At 41.2% G+C, this 27,042-nt stretch overlaps 1 protein-coding gene and 1 long non-coding RNA gene across 17 annotated transcripts in view; both read left to right on the forward strand.

Moving 5' to 3' along the window:
- The window catches only part of ptprfa (protein tyrosine phosphatase receptor type Fa), an 888,655-nt gene that overhangs the window by 632,684 nt on the left and 228,929 nt on the right, over positions 1-27,042 (forward strand). For all 16 annotated transcript variants that reach the window (XR_013491747.1, XM_078169090.1, XM_078169094.1 and 13 more), the window contains one exon: positions 16,479-16,576. Coding sequence is in view for 15 of the 16 variants with exons in the window: in XM_078169090.1 (XP_078025216.1) it covers positions 16,479-16,576 (98 nt within the window). In the remaining variant the exon portion in view is untranslated. The remainder of the gene's footprint in view (positions 1-16,478; positions 16,577-27,042) is intronic.
- LOC144463714 (uncharacterized) lies at positions 1,533-5,136 on the forward strand. The gene is made up of 2 exons (XR_013491749.1): positions 1,533-4,831; positions 4,868-5,136. It is a non-coding gene; the product is annotated as an uncharacterized LOC144463714 (long non-coding RNA).

Raw genomic sequence — 27,042 nt, forward strand, 5'->3', positions numbered from 1 at the left:
GTGGTGTCATGAAAACATGAGCCATCTACAAACAATGTGAGATCAGCTGGGATTGGTTGATTGTGCAAATCTTCTGTAGTACGCATAAATGTCTCTGTGTCATGAATGCAATCATGTGGCTTACCATCTGTTGGCAGCACCAGTTTAGTGGCGGGGTTGATGGTGGAACAGCATTGAATGTTAAATTCAGGGGCTGATAGGATTACCTCATAGCCCGTACGCCTGGCCTGTGGGCATGTCTTGCATCAGGACGGCACATGCAAAGCCTGATCTTTCTGCTACCTAGAGATGAAAAGGTTTAGCATAGTTAGGAGTCCCTAACGCTGGAGCTGACTGCATGTCTATTTTTTAGATTTGGAACGCACCCTCAGCTTCCTCTGTCCATGTCAATTGTGCTGTGTTGTTTGTCTGTCCTACTGCTCTTAGTAAAGCTCTGAGTGGAGCAGTTTTTATAGCATAGTCACAAATCCATGGCCGACTGTATCCTGTCATGCCGAGAAAAGACAGCATTTGGCCCACCGCCTGCGGTTGAGGTGCCTCACTTACTACCTCTATTTGAGATGGGGCAATGCACTTTTTATCCCCACTCGACTGTCTGCCCAAGTACTCTACAGACTGCTGGCAGAACTGCAATTTGTTTTTACGGACCTTTGTGTCCCCCCCCTTTGCTAATGCTGTGAGCACTGCAATGGAATCTTTTTGACATTGTTCTTTTGAAAAGCTACGGACAAGCAAATCATATGCATGTTGTAATACAGTGCTTGGCACGTTCAAATTAGCTAGGTCATATTGCTGACCTTCATAAGTGAATGCAAACAATTATTGAGGGTCTGGGTGTAGCGGTACACTGAAAAAGGCTGAACACAAATCGATAACTGTGTACCACTGTGTGTCGGATGGTATGTTTGAAAGCAATGTGTGTGAATCTGGCACATGTGGCGTCTCTGTTTCCACCACTGCATTAGCTGCTCTTCTGAGGAATTTGGTTTCTTGATTGGAAAAATGGGCGTGTTGCAGGGACTTCTAGTTTTGACCAGAACTCCGGCTTTTACCAAGCCTTCAATTGTGTGTTGGATACCGTCAATGGCATGCCGCTACAGAGGATACTGCCTCTGGTATGGTAGGCTAGCATGTGGTTTTAGTGTGATATGAATAGGTTGCGCTGATTTTATCAAGCCTACGTCTGTTTTATGTGCTGTCCATAGCTGTGGTGGAACTGTGCGTGTTCTTCTGTGACTGCCATCTGTGTGGGAGTAGTACCATCTACAAGTACCTTATCTGTGACTGCTTTATCACCTGTCTTAGTTGAGATTCTAATGTATTGTTTGTCATCTGAAATGTGGATGTATTTGTTCTTGTTGGGTAACCACTCTCGCACCTGCAGTGCACATCCGACCATTAGACCCAAATGATGAGACTCATAACCTTCTGCTATCATCAGCGTAACGTGTGGTGCAGAATTTGGCACCTGAAACCATCCTGCTAATTCTTGTGGGAGGCGGACGGCTGCCGCCACACCTTGAGGTGCTGAATACATGTCTTCACTAATGATCAGGCATGTTTTTTTTTGTTTTTTTTGTTTTTTTTGTTAGCACTGTGTTCCTGCATTCTTGACAATCTACATGAGTCTGGTCTGCATCATACACGAGTGTGCAATGCAGTGGCAGAGTGGGACTATGTGCTGTGTCCAGACAGACATGGACCCATGGTTCCCACTGAGTCCATGTCCGTTTAAGGTGCGGCTCTTCTGGTGTCAGTTGGAGGCAGTAGCCCAACGCCTATTGTGTCTCTGTGGCGTTCACGGGGCAGCTGTGGCATCATGCTTTGTGGAGGTTCCTCAGGGAAATCTAAATATAGTCCATCTTGAGCACACATGTTCTTAGCTTTGAGAGGGCACAATATATCTCTGCCTAGAAGATTCACTGGCGTATGAGCTGAGTAGAGTAGGAGTGCAAATATGACTTTTCCTGCAATAAGCATTGGAACGGGCTCTGTCAATGGTATGACTTGTGATTTCAAAGAGAAGCCTATGGTCTTGATGGATGACTTAGAGAGGGGGAGTTCAGAGCCCTCTTTTCCTCGGCATGAATAGGCAGCCCCTGTGTCCACCATAAAAGGATATGCTTGTTCGTGGGTGACAACAGGTACAGTTGGTTCGTCGTGTGGCTGTAATGAAATGACTGGTGACATTACTTCCCCCTCAGGCTTCTCCGGGCAACCCTACCATGGGCACCCTGTCTCGTTTTCTGCAAATTTTCTGCTGGACCTTCCCATGGGTTGACCGAACAGTCTTTGTGTCGGTGGCCGGGCTGGTAACAACCCCAGCATAGCTGGTTAGATGCTGCAGGATTCACTCCTGGAAATCCTGTGTTCATTTCCTGGGAGCCTGATTGCTGATAGGGTGCGGCTCGCTGATAGGTTTGCTGTTGCGGTGGCTGGGGTCTTGGAGGAAAGCTCAGTCCCCCTCTCCATCCTCCTCGGCCTGCCGGTCCTCCCCTAGGTCCAACTCGACCCCGCCACCTCGGGGGCCTCTGGAGTGGTAATGAGTGGCACTGGATTGTCAGTGTTCTGCGTGTGGGGAGCGTCTTCTTTCATCTGCTCTCGGCCTTCGTATCTCTGGCCAAGGTCACTGTGAACCTTCCCTCCACTTGGCCTTCCATTGTTGCTGCTGCTCTTGCCTCCCCCACCGAGCGCAGTGGGTATTGTCCCGTCTCTGATGGTGATGTGTCTTGTGGGTATGGTGGTGGTGATGCTGGTAGGGGTGGGGCTATGGGTCTCACATCCATCAGTGCCCGTGGGTCCTGTGGATGCCTGCTGCACTCCCTTGGCTCGGTTAAATCTAGGCTCAAAACATATCTCTTCTCAAAAACATTTGTATTCTTCTGACATGATATTTTAATCTCCTACTCTGTGCTTATTTGTGCCTTGATTTATGTATTTATATATGTTGCTGCTATGGCTTTGGTTTTTTTGTTATTGTGTTTCCTCTGTATTTTTCCTTTTTTAATTTTTTATATGTTCAGCACTTTGGTCAATGTGAGTTGTTTTTTATGTGCTTTATAAATAAAGTTGACTTGACTTGACTTAACTTGACTTGACTACTTGCAACATTCGCTTCCTACCCCCTGCTTATCTAAACCACCCTAATACCTCCCTTTCCTTAACCCTATTGTTCTTTTTTTTATAACTCACCTTAGTGTCTTTTGCCTCAATGTATTTAGTTCTGTATCCACCTCGTCGCAACATGCCAGGTTGAAGGTTCCATCCTTAGGCCAACAATTTTTTATTTTTTTTTTTTCAGATTTTTGAGTTATTTATTTATTTATTTATTTATTTTATTTATTTATTTATTTTTGTTTTTCCTGATGTTCTTTTTGTGCCATTTAGACACACAGCGCTGGATTCAGTTTCTCCTACCTGGATGTTATGTCATCACTATCTCTATGGGTGTCAGACCCTTTTTTCCATCTTTCCTTGAAGCCTTGTTTCACTGTGCCAGCTCTTGGAATTTCTTGTTTCTCGTCTGTTTCTTTTGTGCTTATCAGTGCTAATAATGTCCTCTACTGTAACGGTAGTTTCTTTTTTTTTTATTGTTATTATTATTATTATTATTATTATTATTATTTCTTTTTCAGAGATTATATTCTAATTTATGTGACCTGTCTCCTAGGGGGGGCTTTGGTTAAACAGCCAAATGTTCATGTCTCCCAAATCAACTTTTCTGGGCACAACAACAATCCGCAGCCATGGATTATGTGTCTCTCCTTCGTGACCTCGTATTCTTATCTGGTGTAGAGGGAGTGAAGCTACTGGCGCGTCCTTATGATTATCACACAAATTCTGCAGCAGCGGATTTAATGAGTAAGGAACCCACAGTCTGCGCAAAATCACTTCCCACGGGACACCTGGAAATAACTCTTTTACTCTCTTCAAGTTAACAAATTTGGTGACCTGCCAAAGTTTTTGTTTGATCTCCTGCTCGTCTTGCCAATGTTCTACCCCTTTACTGTCAAAGTATGTTCTTCTCCAGCCAAAAATGCGTTCTTATGCCCCTGAATTCTACTGGACCCTCAGTGACGCAATGACTCTCTGTTATAATCTCATCTCCCCCTTCATTTCCCTCTTCCATCTATTTCAGGTGTTCTGATGTGAGTTATGTATAACCTCACCTCTTAACCTGTCACTGGTGAAATTTATGTGTTTGCCTTATTACTCTCCCTATTTGTGTTATCTCTGGTCCACAATGTTGTACCAGTGAAGTCAGCCTAATTTGATCTCCCAATGTTGCAGCAGCGAGGCCTTATCAGACAGCCTAATGTGATCTCACAATGTTGCAGCAGCGAGCCTGTGTACTTGATTTATTTAACAGCTTAGTTTGATTCTCTCTATCTGCTCACCCCCTTCGCTGTCTATGTAGCTTCTTTCCAACCCAAAATGTGTTTTTTATGCCTCTAGTGTCCACTGAACCATCAGTCATGCAATATTCTTCGGCCCAAATTTCATTACTACTGCTGTCACCCTCTTCCATCCAACTCTTAACAGCTTGATCTCAACTTCTTTTTCTTTATTTTATTACTTATTGTATTTATTATAAAACTATACATATAAACTAAAACTACTTATCATTTATAATTTATTTATAATTTTATTGCTTATTCTATTCATTTATGAGACTATACTTATCACTTATTTTATTTATCTATAAAATTAAATTAAAATAACAGATATTTCTTTTTTATTCTCCCCTTAACAGCCAACCAGTTTGTATGGAGTTCACCCGAGCAACTGGTTCAATCAGTGAAACATGTGGACTTTTTGTTGGCACCGTTAGGTTTCCAGTCCCCAGACAATTTGTTGGCACCGTTAGGTTACCCTTGTCTGGTTTTGTTTCACTGAGACACTGTTAATAACTACCTCATGTAACAAAACTTTGAAACAAATCACATAAAACAAACACACAGATACCAGATTATGATAAAACATTCAGGCCCCAAAATGTCTTTTTTCTTTGTAATGACCTTTAACCCAATAGAGGTCAGAACCAAACTATCAAATTTTAACAAAGCTTTGTTTTTTGTATAAGCCCACTTCTATTGGCTGTGTTCCTCACTCTATGCTGGCTGCATTCCTCACCCCCTCCCTTTGTACTCTCTGTTAAGTCAGTCTCCCAATGATTTGTCAGTCTTTTTACAGTTACATTTTTTTTAACACTTTACTGTATTTACAACACTTTATACAACGCTTCGTGCATTACTCTAAATAGATTATACTGTGTTTACTACAACTTACTTCTAAATATACTACAATGTATGTACAGCAACTTTATAGCTTACAGTTAGGTTTTTACAATTTTTACACTTTGATCGATCTGTTAACTGTTTTGACTTGTTTTTTGTCTTTTTTACTTTTCCTTTATCTCTTTGGTTGCAACATTTTAAGCGTTTTGCCCGTTCAGTCCCGTTCTGTCTACGGTGACTCCCCCTCCTTCTTGGCTGGGAGGTCACTTTCCTCAAAACGGCGGTATCCACAGAAGCTTTTTAGGCCTTTCATTCTTACAGCAAACCACCTATGCAGTCCTGATGTCTCCCCTAGACACACCCTCCTTTTATAGGCTTAAAGGTGTACTAGGCAAGCCAACAGCGGTATCCGCGGATTTGCTCAGCATTCCGTCCGCGCAAACCTGCCAGCTGGCTTCAACACCCCCGCCTCTACAGGCTAAAGGGAGTGCTGGCGAGTTTCGGCAGTGGTAACCACGTATATGCTTTTGAGTATCTCTGACTCTTTTCTTCTCTTATTGTGCACTCTTGTCTCTTTAAATACTTTAAATACTCTTACTACCTTCCTCACTACATTTGTTACCATACATTCAGCACACACACGTTCACTCTTTCCTTTGCCTGCTTGGTTTCTCTAGCTCACTCCCCACATTCCACACACACATACACACACTCACTCACTCCCTCCCACATTCACTCTCCATGTTTATCTCTCTAACTTACACACACACACACACACATACACACTGTGTTGCACTAGATTCAGTTGTCTCCAGCAATATATCAGCTATGTTCCAATGTTGTGTTATTAGTTAGTAATTTTTACATCACATTTTAGGTTCTTTAGGAGAGGAATTTGTCAAATACCTCCGACCTCAGACGCACCCGGTTTAGGCAGAAAAAAGGCTCTGCTTACCTTATCTGGTGGCCACCTGTACGTCTGATGTGCAGCCAAGCGCCCCCCGATCTCAGGATCCGACCTCCTCGTCCTCCTACGCTGGCTCGCCAAATAATGTAGAAGCAAAAAAGTCAAGGTCCCGAGCCGGGCCAGTTAGCTCGCGACCTCGCTCTTCCATTAGATATCAAAAACTCAGATACTCAGAGGTAAAAAAAAAATCACTGGAGACACGTAGAATCAGATGCAACTGAGTTTAATGTGCTCGCAGGCAACAAACACATCACAACCCAAATGAGCCAAGATCCGGAGCAAGGCTGGAATTTCTTTGTTTGCGCTCGCTCTTTTATCGTAGAATTTCTGCTGAGTCATTTCTTTCCCTTAATCCTTCCCACTTGGCTCTGATCGTAACGATATCCCACCTCTGCTGAGTCACTTTTTCTCCATCATAATGGTGTCATACTTCTGCTGACTCAGCACTTTTTAGTCCTTCCCCCTCTAGGATCATTCTCAGGACAAGCTGTAATTCCCCTAATTTTCCACTAGTGTTTTCTGAACCCATCCTCATGCTATTTTTAGAAATGATTCACAGTGAGTCCTAGGTACTTCTCCACCATAATGCTTAAGTGCTCAATAAGTGTGTGTGTGTGTCATAAGAATACATGAAATATTAAACCAGTGTGTAATTTGTCAGTTGCACAGATTATATTGCTTCAACACATATCTTTTTAAAGGTCAGCTAAAAGGTACAGTATATGTCTTCAGTAAATCAGTACATTACACTATAGTGGCCAGTGCTATTCTGTTTGTTGTGGTGTGCTGGGGCAGCAGACTGAGAGTAGCCGATGCCTACAGACTCAACAAGCTGATCAGAAAGGCCAGTGACGTTGTGGGGGTGGAGCTGGACCCTTTGACAGCAGTGTCAGACAGGAGGATGCTGTCGAAGGTGCGGGCGATACTTCAGCATGGCTCTCACCCTCTCCACAACGTTCTGGTCGAACAGAGGAGCACCTTCAGCCAGAGACTGATTGCTCCTAAATGCACCACTGAGCGCCACAGGAAGTCATTCTTACCTGTGGCCATTAAACTGTACAACTCCTCCCTCTGATGATCGGACTCATTTGGCTATTTATAAAACAAAACACACAATATAACTACTCATTCTTATTTCATTTATAACGCTACAACCATTTCATTGTATATTGTATATATTTCAGATTGTCTACTTTACTATTTTATTATTTATTTTATTTTATTGTCTACTTTAATATTTTATTTTATTTTATTTTAATGTCTACTTTAATATTTTATTTATTTTATTTTAATGTCTACTTTAATATTTTATTTTATTTATTTCATTGTCTATTTTAGTATCTTATTTATATCTTCATCTTTATCTCGTTTCCATTCATGTTGTATTTCTATTTCTACTTTGCACGGAGCATTGGAACAAAAACAATTTCCCCCCGGGGACTAATAAAGTATTCTGAATCTGAATCTAAATCTGAATCTTTTCGGAGGATATTTGAGTTTCAAAGCCGCAAGCCATGGTAGTTTCTGTTCCTCTTTCTTCGGCGTGGAATGCAGGCCATAATGCACAAGACATGGACATTTTTGTTGAAGGTGTTGATGCTCTACACAATGGGTTTCTTCAATTCCCTTATTGTGGCAACCAACAATGGCACACGTTGAACCTGAGCTCATTTTCAAAAAGAATTCATTAACTAGTTAATGCTAGCTATGTTTGTTGCTCTCATGGAGGTATTATTAAGGTTGCTCTCATGACGGCAGTCCGTCTTCCTGTTACAAGGCTCCCACCCAGATACAGAAAACTGGTTGGCGGAAGTATTCATCTGTCATGGCAGCACCCAATGGCTTCTGAAGAAACGGGTGGATACAATACTGACGTTTAATAACAAGGACCACTCGTCTGTTCAACAGTTTTTCCCCACAGCAATTAGATCCTAAATCAAAACAGGTGAACACTGAACCATTTCTACTGGCACATTAATTCATATTAATTAATTTCTTTAAGCCCCACAGTTTTAGCTTATTTATCATTGCTCTTATTTATTCAATCTGTTGCTTTTCTTTATATTTATATTGCACTGAAGCACATTTATTGATTGGTGGCATGTGTGAAACACTATTTCATTTTTATGTGGATTATAGAAATGACAAATAAAAAAAATCTGAATCTGTTATTCCATGCCTTTACTAATTCTTGTGTCAGCTGTGCGTACCTGTGCATCCAAATCGCTTTAAAATGAGAGCTCATGGTCATGTCAGATGTGTATGAATGAGTATAAATGAACTGTGTAAATTATTGTTGCGATGAGAGAAATAAAAGTCTGTAGCCTTTGATGTAAAACGCCATCAATGATCGTATCACAAATTAATCTGTGCAGATCACATGTTACCACAGTGAGCTCCACAGTACATGAGAATACTTCTGACTGTATGTGTATCCATCAGGCTGTAGGAAAGCATAAACAGCTCTCAGATCCACTTGATATCAGAAAAATAATGATATATGATAGAGACTGATGACAGGAACATTTTGTAAACAACTTACTGACATTTACAGTATTGTACACAAGCATTAACAGAGACACCTACATTGTCCAGTCCGTTGTCATCGCAGTTCAATGTAAAGATACATAAAATATGTAATAAATCTAGGGTTGTCAAAAGTATCGATACTCAAACGCTGTATCCGGATACAATACTAATTTACAAAAGTATCGATACTAACAGTGCACGCCACCTTAGCGCCTGTCAGGTGGCCAGACGCTGTGCAGGCAGCATCTGGCAGGCACAGAGCCCTCGCTGCAACCCGGCTTGTTGTCGTCGCTGTGCATGCATGCACACATTTCTGTTGCTGTAATATGGCCAGCGCAGCTGCAGGAGGATCAAAGCAGCCAGTTTTCACCAAAAATGAAAAAGGAAAAAGCGATCTTTGGAAATATTTAGTGAAGTGAACACAGCACGCTGCAGACGGCAGGTACAGCCCCTCCCCTCACTAGCAGCTGAGCAGCCGGTGTCGCCAGCATCAAACTAAAATATAACTTCTAACGTTAATGTGGGAGCTAAGCAGAAAACTTTATCAGTCATACCCATCTGTAACATTAATAGTTAGTTTAACAGGACAACACAATTATGTGTGTCTGAAAAGTTATAACTGTAAAGTCACAGATTGAAGCTGAAAAAATGTTTGGTTTCTCCCATAACCCCTGGTTCTCTGATCACATAGTGAGGTAGAAACAGGAGCATCCTGAGCCTAAACTACCAACTCTATTTGATCAGCAACGAAAATATGGTGCCAATTCACCAGAAGCACAGAAAATAAACAGGGCTGTAGATAAATACATTTGTATGGACAGATCTTGTTTCTGGTTGTTTATTTATTTTGGGGGGATTTTTTGTTGTTATCATTGATGTTACTGTTCTGATCTTTATTTAAAAAATGACATGCCTCTTAATTTTTTGCTGCTGTATCAAAAATGGTATTGAGTATTGAATATTTTCCTGGGTATCGATATCGAGTTTGAAATTTTAGTATCGTGACACCCCTAAATAAATCCCACAAAGTTTTAAATCAATCAATCAATCAATCAATTTTTTTCATAAAGCCCAATATCACAATTTGCCTCAGAGGGCTTTACAGCATACGACATCCCTCTGTCCTTTGGACTTTCAGCGGATAAGGAAAAACTCCCCCCAAAAAAACCTTGAATAGGAAAGAAAATGGTAGAAGCCTCAGGAAGAGCAAATGAAGAGGGATCCCTCTTCCAGGACTGAGTGACGTGCAATAGATGTTGTACAAAACAGATCAACATGATAAATTTACAGTGTTTAATTTAATCAACTGGTCGATAGATGTTTGCGTGGGGCTGTGGTTGTGATGCAGATCTCAGGACACTTACAGAGAGGACTATAATGACAAAGTATGTGTCAAAACCAAAACACGGCGAACATTAGCAAATCCTTTAGGCTACATAATGCTCTATGGCAGGGGTGTAGCCATCATTTCAGAAGTGAGGGGGGCAAATTGTTCAGAGGTCTACCGAGTGATTTATCATCCTCTCACATTCAATTGCACCTCTCCTTAGCGACAAAAGAACCACATAACCACAAACAGCCACAGTACAGCACCAGGGGACAGACTTTAGTTCTTCAAAATTATATACTATCAAAATCTCAAGTTTTAGCTGCCAAACTCTGGTTGAGTTGACACAGAATGACCCTTGAGCATCTACAGGGTAAGTAACCAGATAATTAAGTGCCAAATACCTGCCGGGTTTCTCCCTGTCCCTCTTCTATCTATTGCAATAATATAGATAATAAATGTGCAAAGCAAAATTTATAAATAGAATTAAGAATAGTAGTGGTGACATAGCTGTGAAAATTAATCACAAAGTCACATTTATGCTTTAGATATTTTCTGTCAGCCAGTTCTAATCTCTCCTCACCTGTGAAGACCCTGCATGATCATCCTTGCTGGCTTCTGGTCCACTTTCTCCTCCCTGACCCTCCTCTTTCTATTGTGGCAATAAAGACTAAAAAAATATGTGCAAAGCAATAGTGAGCATAAGTTCTGCACAGAAGTTAAGGAGGAATGGGTTTATTCCTGGCATGAAACTTGCTAGCAAGCGATTTAACATAGGTGACAATAACATTAGTATTCTTGTTAACTAGCTTAACTTGATATATTGGCATCTATTAATTAGTCATCATTTAGCTAATATTATCTACATGCAACAGCATTACTCAACTTACAGGGTTTGTTTGGAAGAAACTGTGCAAGGTTTTTTGCTTCTTGCTGGCTGGTTTGCTGAACATAGTCTGTGCAATTGATTCAGATCACAGCATGATAGCATGTGTATGCCGCCTGGTGCCGCCTACTCATGGTGCGTTTAAAGATGGCTCGGAAAAACACATTACCTCATGTTACAAACGAATTGAGCAGTTGTAACGGCTGTAAAAAGTGCGGGGGACAGAGGGCACAGATACAATGTTCCACGCGTACCCCATGTCTGCTATGCCCATGCTCTATGGTCAGTCTTATGTTTGTATGGTGTATAGTTGATCTGAAAACTTTACAAGTAGGCTAACGTTACATACAGCCATGAGTGAAGCACAGTCTGAGCTGGTTACACCCAGCTCAAACTCTGCTGTGGCAAATTGTGATGCGCTGAGATTAACTTGTGATTTAACATCTGTCTCAATTAAATCATAGACATTGAAGGCTACACATTGTTGTCTCTTTTCTCACAACAATATTCAACACATTTCACAAATACTAATTCATACAAATAAGACATGACTGTCAGCTCTTAGTGATGAGGATAACAGTTGGCCTGCTAGTACTATTCTATGCCCCCAATCGTTTTAGTTTAACCTACTACACTTGTACGCACTATTATCCTCATCGCAAAAAAAATGAGAGTCGCCCGTCATGTCTAATCTGCATAAATGAGGATTAATGAATTGTGTAGAATATCTTTGTGATGAGGGAGATAAAAGTGTGCAGCCTTCAATATGTACTGTGATCTAACTGAGACAGGTGTTGAACCACAAGTTAATCTGAGCGCATCACAATATGCCACAGCAGAGTTTGAGCTGGTTCATATCTGGTTCAGACTGTGTATAAAATATATGTATAAAGTTACATATAAAATTCTCAGATGAACTATACACCATACACACCATACACCACCATTAGTAAGTTAGCAAATATAAGACTGACCATGGAACATTATGTAGCCTAAAAAATTTGCTGACGATTGCCGTGTTTTGGTTTTTGAACAGTAATTGACACGTACTTCGTCATTATAGTCCCCGCAGTAAGTTTCTTGAGATCTGCATCACAACCACAGCCTCACACAAACATCTACCAACCATTTAATTACATATTTTATGTATCTTTACATTGAATTGCAATGACAACAGACTTGGTAATGTAGGTGTCTCTATTAATGCCTGTTTACAAAATGGTAAATGTCAGTAAGTCGTTTACAAAATGTTCCTGTCATCAGTTTCTATCATATATCATTATCAATCCAATATCAAATGGATCTAAGAACTGTACTACAGCCTGTAAGTTACACATATAGTCAGAGGTGTTCGCATGTATTGTGGAGCTTGCTGTGGTTACATGTGATCCGCTCAGATTAATTTGTGATACCATCATTGATCATCAAAGGCTACTGACTTTTATTTCTCTCATCACAACAATAAGTTACACAGTTCATTGATACTCATTCATACACATTTGACATGACTGTGAGCTCTCATTTTGAAGGTATTTGGATGCACCGGTGTGTAACGCCCACCAATGTAATAACTGTCCACAAATGTAATAAACCACACACGTAATAAAAATCTGCAGCATTTAATGTAATAAACCCACAAATGTAATAAATTTTCCACAATCGTAATAGCCGCTGCCTACTACAAACGTAACATGTGATTTTCCACAAATGTAATAACTATTACGTTTACAGGGATTTATTACGTTTGTGGGGAAGTGAAAATCTTTATTGTAATAACTTCTCACAGATGTAATAATACAATGAATAATGGTCATTGTGGTTGTTGTTTGTTTATTTGCCTGTTTGCCTATACACCTACTAATACTACTGACCGTGGGTGCAAAATCCAGCTGCTGACTCTCCGCTCCGCTATCACACAACGGATTCCCATTAGTCCGACCTCCCAAAAATCTGACCGCAGTAAAGTTACATTTCAGGGTGGACTAGGCAACTTCCCCCTTTCAGTGAACACAGAGCAGCAGTACCACTAAACAGCTGCAATGTCTCTATGCGCAGACTGTGAGGACAGTTGTGTTTATCTCATCGACAGGAAATCACATTGTCTGCTATATGTGACATACATGCCCTTATTTGGATAACACATCCTGGTATTCCCCACACACAGGAATATGTTTTAAGTAGGGGGGGCTGCCAACTGAATGAATGAATGAATGAGTGACATCATTGTATTTTTTTTCCTGCTGTATAGCACATCACAAATCGCCACTCACTAGGCTGCTGACTGGCTGCCATAAGCTACACACAAATAAAACATTATGAAGTTCTAACAAATGCAAATTTTATGACATTTTTTTCCATGAGGAGGCCAACAGTAGAATTCACCACATGACAAAAGCAGACAAGAACTACCTTAGTTTGAGCGCTGTCCTTGGTGCTGAAGATGTCCCCGAGCCTGTTACAGGCAGCGGTTATAACAAAATCACTTTAAGCACTGTCCTTGGTGCTGAAGATGCAAAAACAAACAAATGTCTATACTCCAAAACTCACTACCTCTGACATGACGAACCAAGACAGTGTACATAGATAAAAAAAAAATCAGCAGAAAAACAGAAGTCCTGCAAACCAACAGCAAGCGACAATCACCATGGCCAAATAACGTTGCATATCTGTAACTAGAAAAGCACTTGGAGAGTGCAGACCTCCGCCAAGCAGCTCGGATTTCCCGCCATTTTATTATTTTATTCACTTCGCTTCAACCGATCACCACCAAAAAAAAATTTTATCATCTGTTCCTTGTCCCATTATCAACCTTTCCTGAAAATTTAATCAAAATCCGTTCAGAACTTTTTGAGTTATTTTGCAGACAAACAGACCAACGCCTGCGCCTCCTTGGCGGAGGTAATAAAGAAATAAAAACAAGACAGCTGTTGGCAACTAACACTGTTGCTGCTGCAGCTACTATTAGGCTACTAGGCTACTGTTATCCAAACTAAATTAAAGGAAGCAAAGACTGTTTAACCTATAATTTCACATTATGTTGCCTTCTTTCCACAGCAAATAAATTATTTCCTTTTAACGAATGGCTCAGAGAAATGCTGTCAAGCAAAGTTTAATATTTTCACCACCATTTTAGTTATGAAATAGCCTCACAATGTGATATTCAAGGTGCAGGCACACACAAGCAGGATCTCACACACATAAAACGTGACTGGAATTAATAAACAAGCAGTAAATGCACAGTGGGGGTTATTTGTTTTCTGTATTGGCGTGACGTGCTGCGTTAATTGAGTGAATCGTCCGAGCCAGATGTGTGTTAATTTGAGTTTGATTTTATTTAATTACACTAAAGTTGTTGAGTTAAATTAACCATACGAGTCCTTTTCGTTTTTATACAATTTATTGCTGCATTTTGAAAGCAAAAAGAGTTACCTTTTTTTGGGGTTTCATGTTATATCAGGGGTTTCAGCTTGGCACTGTGAACCTGTGCCTCCCGTGACCTGTAAAAGTAGTGTTGTGACATAAGCCTCAGTTTCTGTTGTTGGCGAATTGTTACAAGCTGATGAATTCGCTGGTCAAGGCTAGGCAAAACATTAGTACAGGAGAGATGACAAGATTGTCTCTAACAAAATACTTTCTGTAGACGTGCTGCAAGAACGGATTAGTGCTTAATATACATCTGCAGCCAGAGCGCATTATGCTGTCAATTGGCTTTATGTGTGGGGAATACCAGGATGTGTTATCCAAATAAGGGCACGTATGTGACATATAGCAAATGGATGTGATTTCCTGTCGATGAGATAAATGCAGCTGTCCTCACAGTCCATGCAGGCGCAGTGAGGGAGAAATGCACAGACTGCTTCATGTTGGAAGTGCTGTGGTTGGACTAACGGGCGGTCGGACTACTGGGTATGAAATCCGACCGTCGGAATAATGGCATTAAAATGGTGGGATTAATGGGCGGTCAGCATTATGGGACTAAAACGATAAAACTCACCATAGACCTGCATGGTCGGATTAGCGGGTAGTCGGACCTATGGGAGGTTGCACTAATGCCTGGCCAGCAAATTTATAGGGGGGGCTGTGGCCACCCCTGGCCACCCCCTGGTGGCGCCATTGGCCGGCGGGGGATTCCGTTGTGTGATAGCGGAGCGGAGAGTCAGCAGCTGGATTTTGCACCCATGGTCAGTAGTATTAGTAGGTGTATAGGCAAACAAACAAACAACAACCACAACGACCATTATTCATTGTATTATTACATTTGTGGGAAGTTATTACAATAAAGATTTTCACTTCCCCACACATGTAATAAATCCCTGCAAACGTAATAGTTATTACATTTGTGGGAAATCGTGTGTTATGTTTGTAGTAGGCAGCGGCTATTACGTTTGTGGAAAATTTATTACATTTGTTGTTTTATTATATTAAATGCTGCAGATTTTTATTAGATTTGTGGTTTATTATGTTTGTGGACATTATTACATTGGCGAGCGTTACACACCGGTATGCGCAGGTGTAGGAAACGGGAATTATCAGAGGCACGAATAATGCCAGTATTGTATGTAAGGGATAATGTATAATGAGCCGGTGAATAGGACCTACTGGGAAAATAACTCCCGACAGGGGAATAGAATAGTTCTATTCCCCTGAAGGGAGTTGTTTTCCCAGTATTCACCGGCTCATTATACATTATCCTGCTTATTACACGGCTAATTATCAGTTAAATAAATAATTTGAGACAGAATATTGCTTAATTATATGATTTTTATTGATTTATAAATTAAACCATGTTCATGTCTTTCTTCTTCAATGCGATCAACCTCCTTGTCATCCACAATCTTGTGTCTCCTCTCTTTCCCGTGCGCCTCTGAGCATCCCTCTTCTCCTGCATTCTTCTCATCTTCAGCCAGTAACCATGACTCAAGATTTTCATGCTCACCAAATATGTTAAAAGTTATATCATGAAAATACTCCATCTTTGTATCTTGTAAATTATTATTTTGAAACAGTAACGGCTACGTTAGCCCGATAAAAAAGTAACTGTTGTCATGGCAGCGTCCCAACGCTGGGCTACATAGCAACGGTCATTACACAGTAATATCACACCTCTGAATGCCGCGACTGACCAATCAGAATACAGCATTTAATAGAGCCGTGTAATAAATATATATATATATATATATATATATACATTAAAGATATATTCAAGAGTGACTTGGCCAAGAGGGCAGCATAAAACATTGTTATAAGTTACAACAAGGCAAACAGACATGTACAACTGACATACAGTTGCTGCATAGTCATATATCATCCCTCTACTCACCACATAGCACCCTGACTGTCACCCCATATCACTGTGACCTATTAGCTCTAGGCCTTCAACATGTATCTGCACTATGGTAACAGTGTGCGGGTTGCGTGTGAGTGTGTTGGGTCAGAGAGAGAGAGACAGAGAGAGAAAGATGGGGAGAGAGAGAGAGAGAGAGAGAGAGAGAGAGAGATGGACTGTCCTTACCTCTCCACCTCTTGCTGCAGGAATGAGGGAACACCCTCCCATCGCTATCTGTGACCTGGCAGACTACGTAGAAAGACTTAAGGTCAATGACGGTCTGCGCTTCTCCCAGGAATATGAGGTAAGTTCCTGCTCTTTTACATGCTTGACTAATGTTTGACTGTTTTGTTGTTGTTGTTAATTTGTTATTTATAAACACTGGGTTTCTCAAACTTACAATTACTAGTTCTGTCAGTGTCAACTAGTAATAATGTAAATGTTTTGAATTAGATAAACTTTAGAAGTTGAAGTCAACAAATTCAGTTATATTGTCAAGACTTGTTAGACTTTATTTCTTTACATTAACATTGTCCCAGTTTTAGCCACAACAAAGTTTGTATTAGTAAAGTCTTTTTCTGTTTCACATTTCTCACTGCCGTTTCTCTTCTCATGCACTGAGCTGATCTGCCAATCAGAATGATTTAATTCCCTTAAAGGCTCCACTGTGCCAACATGTTGAATCCCTGGAAACAAAGTTGAGTAGCATCAACCAGGGCCAGCTATGCAGGACACACCGCACCAACAAGGGCTGCAGATGCTCACCAACGGCTCAACTTTGACCGAGGGCCGACCGCCAGCTTGGTGTGTCGGGGCCTTTAGAGAAGATTTTTGTTCTAAATGGTCAGTTTAGCTGTGAAGTTTCTAAAATTTTCTCCTTGGTGGAATTCTCCCAAGATCCCGCTAAAGGGGTTGGATCACAGAGGGTGTCAATTGAAGGTGCCCCGGAGTGTTAGGTGATTATGACCTTGTTAGAGTTGCCTTATAGGAGATGCAGGATCCAGCATTTTCTAAATTTGATCCATGTTAGAGATCAAAAATAAGCCTCTGCTGTTTTGATTCTGACTTTTTTGTAATGTGTCTCTTGTAAGTCAAACAACTTTGTGGAAATTGCTTCATGAAATGAGAAGAGATATGGTCTTAGATTCTGGATATTGTGACATTGTAAGTGTTGTCTTTTCCTGGTTTTAAAGGTTGCATTACTGTAAAGTGATGTAATTTTCTGAACTTACTAGACTGTTCTAGCTGTTCTATTGGTTGTCTTTAATGACTCAGTCATTTTCCACTTCAGTCATGAGCGTCGCAACCATTACTCTGGAGGGGGGACATGCCCCCCCCCCCCCCACTTTTAAAAATCATTCATTTGGACCCCCTACCCCCACATTTTCCTTGAAATGTGAAGCCGACCATAGGCTAATCATCTCTAAGCTATCACTCAGTGCTCTTTCCATTGCTTTGCTATGAAATCCATTCCACTTCCTCAACAAGAGAATGCCACTCCGTGTTTTCAATGTATTTTAGGCTACTCCTCACAGCTCACGTGCACACACTCACTCACTAGAGATCGAACAAACTAAAAACTCTCACACACCGCTCATGAGATGGGGTTTGATGGATTAAATTAAATCAGCCATGGACATTCAGAGTTTTTTTTTTTTTTTTACAGAGAAGAGGAAAGTAACAGGGGATTTATGGTTGTGTGTAGACCCTACACATGTTGCCTTCGCCATTGTGAGCATTTTTACCTCTGCGGTGGTGTGTCTGTGTCACTCTGAAGTTACACCTCCAAAACGCTAGTTGGCGGTGGAGGTTTTTGTTAAGTGCTGTAAAGTTTAGTTGATTCAAAACATGAATACACAAATATGGCTTAATAGAGACAATTTCAAACACAAGTATGCAAATTGGCTTTACTATAAATCGCAGCATTGACAAACATTGACTTTATCTGGACACATTTTCCCCACAAATACAATATGCTAATGTTATTAGCACAAGCCTATGGCATTTTACATTGTATAAATTAGCCTAGCAGCAAGCAATCTTTCCCTCTTCTCATTTAAAACCAGGGACAACAGCAGCATTTAACAAAGGCAGCGGCACACAATTTGGCTCCATTACAACTCGCAACATTCACCGACAAAACAACTGTCACACTAAACACGTTTTCCAAACAAATGCAACATGCTAACGTTATTAGCACCAGTCTATGGTATTTTACATTGTATAAATTAGCCTAGCTTCAGCTGTGAGTCCCAGATGTCCATCATGGATTTTTGTGTTGTAGACACATAATGCTATCTATCTATCTATCTATCTATCCACCTCTCTCTCTCTCTCTCTCTCTCTTTATCTTTGTGGATTTATTAACTCTTCCCCTTTGTCTCCCCACTGACAGAGATTTATGCAATATAGTATGCTTTCTCACCTCTGCTGCATACACAAGGTTGTTTAAAATAAAAAAATAATTCAGAATCAGAAATATACTGATAATACTTACATGCAATGGTTATTCCTGGCTCTGCAGCTGCCTCTAAATGTGTCATTGAACTGTTGTCATAGTCTCTTTCCTTTAATGAAACTTTACCATCCTTTAATAGAACTACACATGTGAGAATGCACCAGAATGCAGGAAATGGCATCAGTTTCTTTAAAAATTATTCTGGGGGAGGACCCACAGTCTTATTGTCCCCACCACATTTGGAAAGCTTCTGACACCCCTGATTTCAGTGATGATTATTTATCAAAAATCTCATTGTGCAAGTATCTAGTAAGCATCGACTTATTTGGGCAAAAAAAAATTAATATTTGATCTTCTTCACATAGACCCTAGTCTGGGGCCGTCAGTGGCTGTTTTGGTAAGGAACCGGAACCAGGGCGAGTGAAACAGGATCCGGAATTCGATGGATGTGCCTTTCCGTCAAAAGAAAAGCACCAAGCTAATAAAAATGCGGTGAAACTTTTTAATTTAAAGAATATAATTTACAAGAAAAGCCCCAAGCCATTAAGTTAATCGATTTTCTTACACCCCTCATCGCCCCAAATCGATGGTGCGCCAGAATTTAAACTTTTACTTTGGTGAACACTTTTACTTTGGTGAATTTGGTGAATTCCGGATCCGCTCTCTAGACCGGAACCAGAATCCAGACAAAATATAGAGTGAATAGAAACCAGGCTCTTCACTTTACGTGAAGAGCCTGGTGACACGAGGCTACATAGACCCTTTTAAGGATGTCATGACAACATAATTTTATTGGCTGGAGGCAAAACATGACTTGCCACCATGGGGCTGTGGGCTACATAGGAGCCTTAAAATGTCGTTGTGTTGTGTTATTGGGAGCCAAAATAGAAGGAGTCACGGCTTAAAACTCAAATTTTATAGCATACCACTGCCCGTCAAAAAGAATGAAGACAACTGTGGTTAAATGCAAAGACAAAAGGACTAGTGCTCAGGCACTCGGAATTAATGTTTACTAATGCATCCTATCCAGAGAGACTCCTATCATCTGCCTCCTTTGTCGGAAACAAGCTAACAGAACTTGCTAGCTAGCTTCCTAGCCAATGTCTGTGGAGAATTGTTTTGCCTCCAGCTAAGCCCTGCCCACCAGAAAACATTGTACTCTTTATTAAATGTAAAAGGGTCTATAGCCCAGCCCTTAGTCATTCAGTACAGTACATTTACAGTACAGATGTGTTCACTGTTAATGCACCCCAGGAGGAACAGGGCATATGAATTATGAAAAGACAACTGAATCAACTTTGCTACCTTTGCTGGTTGTTGTTTTTTTTAATTCTTATTATTATTTTTCTAAGGGCGGCACAGTGGTGTGGTGGTTAGCACTGTCGCCTCACAGCAAGAGGGTTGCCGGTTCGATCCCGATATTTGATAACTCTAAATTGTTCGTAGGTGTGAATGTGAGCGTGGATGGTTGTCTGTCTCTATATGTCAGCCCTGCGATAGTCTGGCGACCTGTCCAGGGTGTACCCTGCCTCTCGCCCAATGTCAGCTGGGATAGGCTCCAGCCCCCCCGCGACCCTCGAGAGGATGAAGCGGTTAGAAGATGGATGGATGGAGTATCACACAGGCCTGGAAAGCAGCATATAAATGCAGATGCCCTCAGTAGGCTTCCCTTGCCAGAAACAGTCCCTGCTGAGGAAGAGGAGGATCTGGTGTTTATGCTGGATGGAATGGATGATTCACCAGTGACCACAGAACAAGTGAGACATTGGACAGCTAAAGATGTGACACTGTCACGTGTGTATGGCTATGTGCTACAAGGATGGCCTTCTTCAGTGGAGCCTGAATTCATGCCTTACTTCACTCGACACGTATAGCTCAGTGTGTGAGATAGATGTGTTCTGTGGGGTGCTCGAGTCATTATTCCTCAGCAAGGATGAAAAAAACTGTTATAGTTGCTGCATCAGTCCCACCCAGGGATGTCTAGAATGAAAGGACTGGCCCGGTCATATGTCTGGTGGCCCCAGATGGATCAGGATGTAGAGAGGGAAGTACACCAGTGTGATACATGTCAACAGAATGCCATGTCTCCCTCTACAGCACCCTTACATCCCTGGGAATGGCCAGAGAAGCCCTGGACTCAACTCCATGTGGATTATGCTGGTCCATTTTTGGGCAAGATGTTTCTGGTGCTGGCTGATTCCCATTCTAAATGGATGGATGTTTATCCGGGGAATACAGCAACCACTCATGGAACCTTTGAAAAGCTCAGACAAAGTTTCAGTGTCCATGGACTGCCACAGATGTTGGTGAGTGATAATGCTACCTGCTTTACTAGTGCTGAGTTTGCTGATTTCATGTCTAAAAATGGGATAAAGTGTATAACTTCAGCCCCTTTTCATCCTTTGTTGAACGGATTGGCTGAAAGAGCAGTTCGGACCTTTAAGGAGGGGATGAAGAGGATGCCAGTAGGAAATGAGCGCATGGAAGCAAAAGTGTCTCGATTCCTGTTTAGTTACAGAATCACTCAGCCACAGGCTTGTCCCCGGCTGAAATGCTTATGTCACGGAGGCCAAGGTCTACCTTTGACCTGTTACTCCCAGACTTGAAGCCTAAGGTGGAAAAGAAACAGTGGAAACAAAAAGTTAATAATGATACACACACCAAGCTCAGGAGTTTTTCACCCGGGAATCTAGTTTTTACAAAAAAACTATGGATTTGGTCCCAAATGGATCCCTGGAACAATTGAGAGCTGCACAGGTCCCCTGTCATGCACAGTCCCTATCGGAAATGGATAGGTCGTGAGGAGACATGTTGACCAAATCAGGAGGCAAGAGCTAAGTGGCGTTCCTGATATAGATCCCAGTACACCTCAGGCTGTGAGCACCCCATCTTCTGTGATGCCAGAACAAGTGCAGTCCCCTGAGGTCCGGGCCTCTGACTCTCCAACCCATGTGGAAGACTCTGAGAGTGACCCACCGATGCTGGGGAGTGAGTCCCCACCTGTATTACAGGAACAGTTAACACCACCCTTAAGGCGCTCCATTAGAGAGAGGTGCCCTCCTGATTATTACAGGCCTTAATTAAGCAGTGAAACAGAAAAAAAAAGTGGAAACAAAACAAACAAACAAACAAACAAAAAAACACAACACTGATTTATCGGCTCTGCAGAGAATACTACTGTTGATTAAATTTAGTTGCTAAAAATTATTCTAAGTAGTAAAATATGAATTTTTGTGTATTGCATTTAAAGTTCAGTTAAAGTTTAAAATTTAAAATAAAGTCAAGATTTAAGTTACAATTTAAGCATTAAATTGACTTTGAGTTCGCCTTATAAAGGTGAAGTTAAGTAAAAAGGTGCCAAGTGTGTCTTATGTACAGTGTTGCTTATTTTATCTTAATTTCTCTTGCAGTGAGTGTTGTCTGCAGACCTGAGAGGGGAGGGATGTAGTATCCTGAGACTGTATCTATTTAGTATGTACGTATGTATGTATCTAGAGGGAGCTCTAGTCAGGAAGTTATATCAGGAAGATCCATGTCATGTGATTTCCTCTCTGTCTGTCTGCCTACCATGTGCAAGTAAAAACCCAAGGAAGCTATTTTTGGTGTCCTGCATCCTATTTTGATTTCCCAGGGTCACAATATTATATTACCCAAAAACCTAATAAGTAAAAAAGAGACAAGGCATACTGTTTTACTATGAAACTTTGATTTCATATAAATGATGTGGGGAAACTGTAATACATTGGTACATTGTACATATTGCAGATTACAAACATCAGGTGAAGATGATTATAAAATGTAGTTGCATTTTGGCAGAATGGTTTCAGTACACATCACAGCTAAGACATCTGAATGTACCAGTCATTTTTACTCATTTGTTTTTGTACAATACAGAAATCTGTCATCTCAATCTGCTATGGTAAAATTGATATATTCACGGGTTAAAACTTGTGTGGTTGGTTAGTAGCAGAATTTATAACTTTGGTATTATTACCCAACACAAGCTCCATTAGTCTGATCATAGATAAGCCTGCTTAGGTGAAAAAAAAAAATGCTTTACACCACTGCATATGACAGGTGAGTGCTACTGTCGGTGTTTTCACATTATGTAGTAATTGACTATATTGTTAGAAACCTTTTGTACTCTAGCAAAATAGCAGATATTTTCAACTTCATTCAGTCAGAGGACAGACATACAGTGTTACCATACAACAGATAGGTTACAGTTATCATGTTACAGCTGAAATATAAGACAGCTACAAAATAAAAACTTACCACTGTGAATTGTCCTGCTCCAGTCCTTGTAGCACAGGTGCTTCGGAGTCTATCAGCTCAAGTTTCTTCACTCAAATTAATGAGGGCAAACGGCGGCTGTAGTTAGCTTAGCCACACTGGTGTTTTTAGCAGCCCATGCAGCCTCCAGAGATGAAATTCACTTAAGGTAAGGGGCGTGACGTTTCCGATACTCACTATAAGCGTTTCACCATCATCCAAGATGGCAGTGCCCTGCAGGCGACATGGAGGAGGGCTCTTGCTGCACATTGTGTTTTTGTTCGTAATGTCCCTGTTTAATGTTTGTCTTCAGTGGACTCAAGGTGCACTGCATCTGCTGAATGTGACTCGTGCAGTGAACTGCTTGCTGCTTGTATGTGACACGAAATGGAGAAAAGTGGAGCTACTAGCATTAGTGTGGCTAATCCTGACAAGCCGAGTCGTCCAGTGCTTTGCAGGCGGGCCTGGAGCTTGCTTTGCTTTGCTTGTTGGAGCTTGCTATGAATATTGTGAGTCTGGTCTAATGGCTTTTACTGAAACTTGGTTTGGCGGTGATGTACCGGACAGTCTTATACAAATTGACGGGTTTTCACACATACGTTTGGACAGAGATGCAAACTCAGGCAAAACACGGGGCGGAGGGATGTGTTTTTATATTAGGGACAGTTGTGCCGCAACTTTGCAATAAGAGATAAAATATGTAACCCTGACCTGGAGCTGCTGTGTGTTACCCTGCGACCACACTACCTGCCAAGGGAATTTACCAACATATTTGTGTGTGCTGTATATATTCCACCAAGCGGGAACGCCACTAGAGCAGCTAATCTGATCACAGACTGTGTCCATCGTCATCTACAGAACAAACCTGATGCTCCCATGTTGATACTTGGTGACTGCAGCTTGGATAAAACTCTGCCTGACTTTCATCAGTATGTCAAGTGCATCACTAGAAATAACAACATCATTGACAAGTGCTATGGCAATATCAAGGACGCCTACACAGCCAGAGCCAGACCCCCCCTCAGCAATTCTGACCATAATGTAATCCAACTGCTCCCCACATATCGGTCAGTCTTTAAGTCCAGCAAACCAGAAATCCAGACTGTGAAGGTATGGTCCAGTGATAAAACAGAGGAGCTGAAAGGATGCTTCCTTTGTACAGACTGGGACATTTTCTTTGAGAATGCCGACATTGACAGTGCCACAGAATCAATCACTGCCTACATTTCTTTTTGTGTTGACTCTATTACACCTCAGAAAACTGTAAAGCGATATCCGAACAATAAACCCTTCATCACAAGAGGTATTAAGGAATGCATCAACAGGAAGAAAACAGCTTTTAAATCAGGAGACACTGCAGGAGTCAGAACTGCACAAAAAGACCCCAATCTACAAATGAGAGCAGCTCGGTTGCAGTATAAGGAGCGGGCAGAGTATGGAGCTTTATCCCTATCTTTATTCAAGAGAGTGGTCTATCAGTTTGAGAGCATTATTTATTGATTTCTGTGTGCTCGCACTCAGATACCATGTTGCTCGCACTCAGATACAATGTTGCTTGCACAGATTTCCTGCTCGAGCTTTGGCTTTTCTTCTTGCGCTCAAACTGTTTGTGTGCGCTCGCGGAATTTATGCTCTCAGATTTCTGCCCTGCGCTTGGATTTTTGTGTGTAACAACCCTGTCAAAATTGCACTCGCTTTAGTATTAGAGCGTCCTGTCCGGGCGGGTACTCTTTAACCGGGTTCATCCACTCCCACCCTCTTCCCCTGTCGGGAGTTATTTTTCAACAGTCACCGGCTCACTATACATTATCCCTTACATAAACATATATATATATTTAAGCAATATCTCACGAGAGGGAGTGACGTTGTACTGTATAACGTCACGACCTCAAGTGTGGTATTGCTTTTATACAACAGGTCAACAACAGCTTAAACAGCAATGCTGAGTAAGGAAATGTTAACAAAAGGTGATGAAATAAAGTATGTTATGTAGCTCTGCGAAAATAAACAGTTCCCCCGGTCTGTTGCCAGGCAACGCAGCACACAGGAACTCACAAGCTACTTTGTATATACATTGATCTGCAACTGTGTAACTTCGTCCAGTTCGGCTGATGAAACGTTGGCAAACCTGGATGTTGGCACGGCCAGATTCAAACACACCTGGAGGTCTGCACAGAAGAGTCCTGGCTTTCCTTTTCCTCAGCTCATGAAAAATGGGAGCAAAAACAAAAGTGTTTCGTTTATATTTTTGTTCAGTGTGTGTGTGTGTGTATATATATATATATATATATATATATATATATATACATACACATATATACATATATATATATATATATATATATATATATATGGCGCACGTGTGTAAATTAACAGTCCCTTTATTGCAAAAGTGGTAAAGAAAGCAAGGGAAGAACATTTAATAAAGCCCTGGAGGGTGGGAGTGGATGAACCCGGTGAAAGAGTACCCGCCCGGACGGGACGCTCTAATACTAAAGCGAGTGCGCCCACAAGGAGGCAGGAATCATTTCATTGGTCAACCATAAATCTGGCATTCTATTGGTTGGGGGATTTTGACAGGGTTGTTACACAAAAAAATCCAAGCGCAGGGCAGAAATCTGAGAGCAGAAATTCCACGAGTGCACAGAAACAGTTTGAGCATGAAGAGAAAAGCCGAAGCTCGAGCAGGAAATCTGTGCAAGCAACATTGTATCTGAGTGCAAGCAACATGGTATCTGAGTGCGAGCACAGTTTGAGCTGAAACAGATTAGATCCAAGCACAAGCAGAGGCTATTTGAGTGCAAGGGCAGGGTTTTTGAGCATGAAATCAATAAATAACGCTCTCAAACTGATAGACCACTCTCTTGAATAAAGATAGGGATAAAGCTCCATAGCAGAGCAGGACCTGTTCAAATCCAACACTAAGAAACTGTGGGATTCAATCAGACAAATGACCAACTCGGACACAAGGAAGAAGCCTCTGTTTGCGGACAATGAAACAGCAAGGGCAAATGAACTGAACAATTTTTATATGCACTTTGAAACTGATAACGTTAGGGGGAGTGTGGTTTAGTTTTAGAGAATGTAATTTGTAATATGAATGAGGACAGAATTTTAACTGAAGCACACACTGTTACCAAGGTCTTTAAAAGCATACACACTGACAAAGCAACAGGCCCAGACAACATGTCCGCATTTCTCTTAAAGACTTTTGCAGAGGAACTCACACCAGCTTGGCATCAACTGTTTCAGCTATCCATAGACACACACACAGTGCCAGAGCTCTGGAAAAAATCCATTATTATCCCAGTTCCCAAAAAGGCGTATCCCCAGGTGGACAATGACTATCGGCTGGTGGCGCTCACTTCTAATGTTTTTAAATCACTAGAGAGGCTCATAATAGAGGAACTCCGTACAGAGGTGGAACCACTGCTAGATAAATATCAATTTGCTTATACAAAAAACCATAGCAGAAGTGATGCCATCTCAACAATAATGCATTTCACTATGAAGCACTTTGAAAGTCCTGTTGCATATGCTGGACTGCTTTTTATTGATTTCAGTTCTGCTTTTAATTCAATTTAGCCACACATCCTTCTTAGAAAACTCGCCCAGTTAAAAGTAAGCCCTTTTTTAATTAAGTGGTATTATTCTTTTCTTTCTAACAGACCACAACAAGTGAAGTTTAACTCTTCTCTTTTAGATACAGCAGTAAGCAGCACTGGCGCCCCCCAGGGGTGCGTCAGCTCACCTTTTTTGTTTACACTATGTACTAATGACTGTGTTAGCTCTCAACCAAACCAATATGTTGTGAAATTCTCTGACGATACTGTCATTCTCAGTTTGCTCACAAAGAATTCCAACCTAAGCATCCACCGAGCTGCTGTGGACAGGTTTGTTGACTGGTGTGATGCACATCAACTTCATATCAACACGAGTAAAACCGTTGAAATGCTGTTAGACCCTAGATCAGCTGGAGACCAGAGCCCTGTGGCCATACATGGTCATTACATCAAACAGGTGACCACCTACAAATACTT

Source organism: Epinephelus lanceolatus, chromosome 6, assembly GCF_041903045.1.
Source record: "Epinephelus lanceolatus isolate andai-2023 chromosome 6, ASM4190304v1, whole genome shotgun sequence".
Taxonomy (NCBI): Eukaryota; Metazoa; Chordata; class Actinopteri; order Perciformes; family Serranidae; genus Epinephelus; species Epinephelus lanceolatus.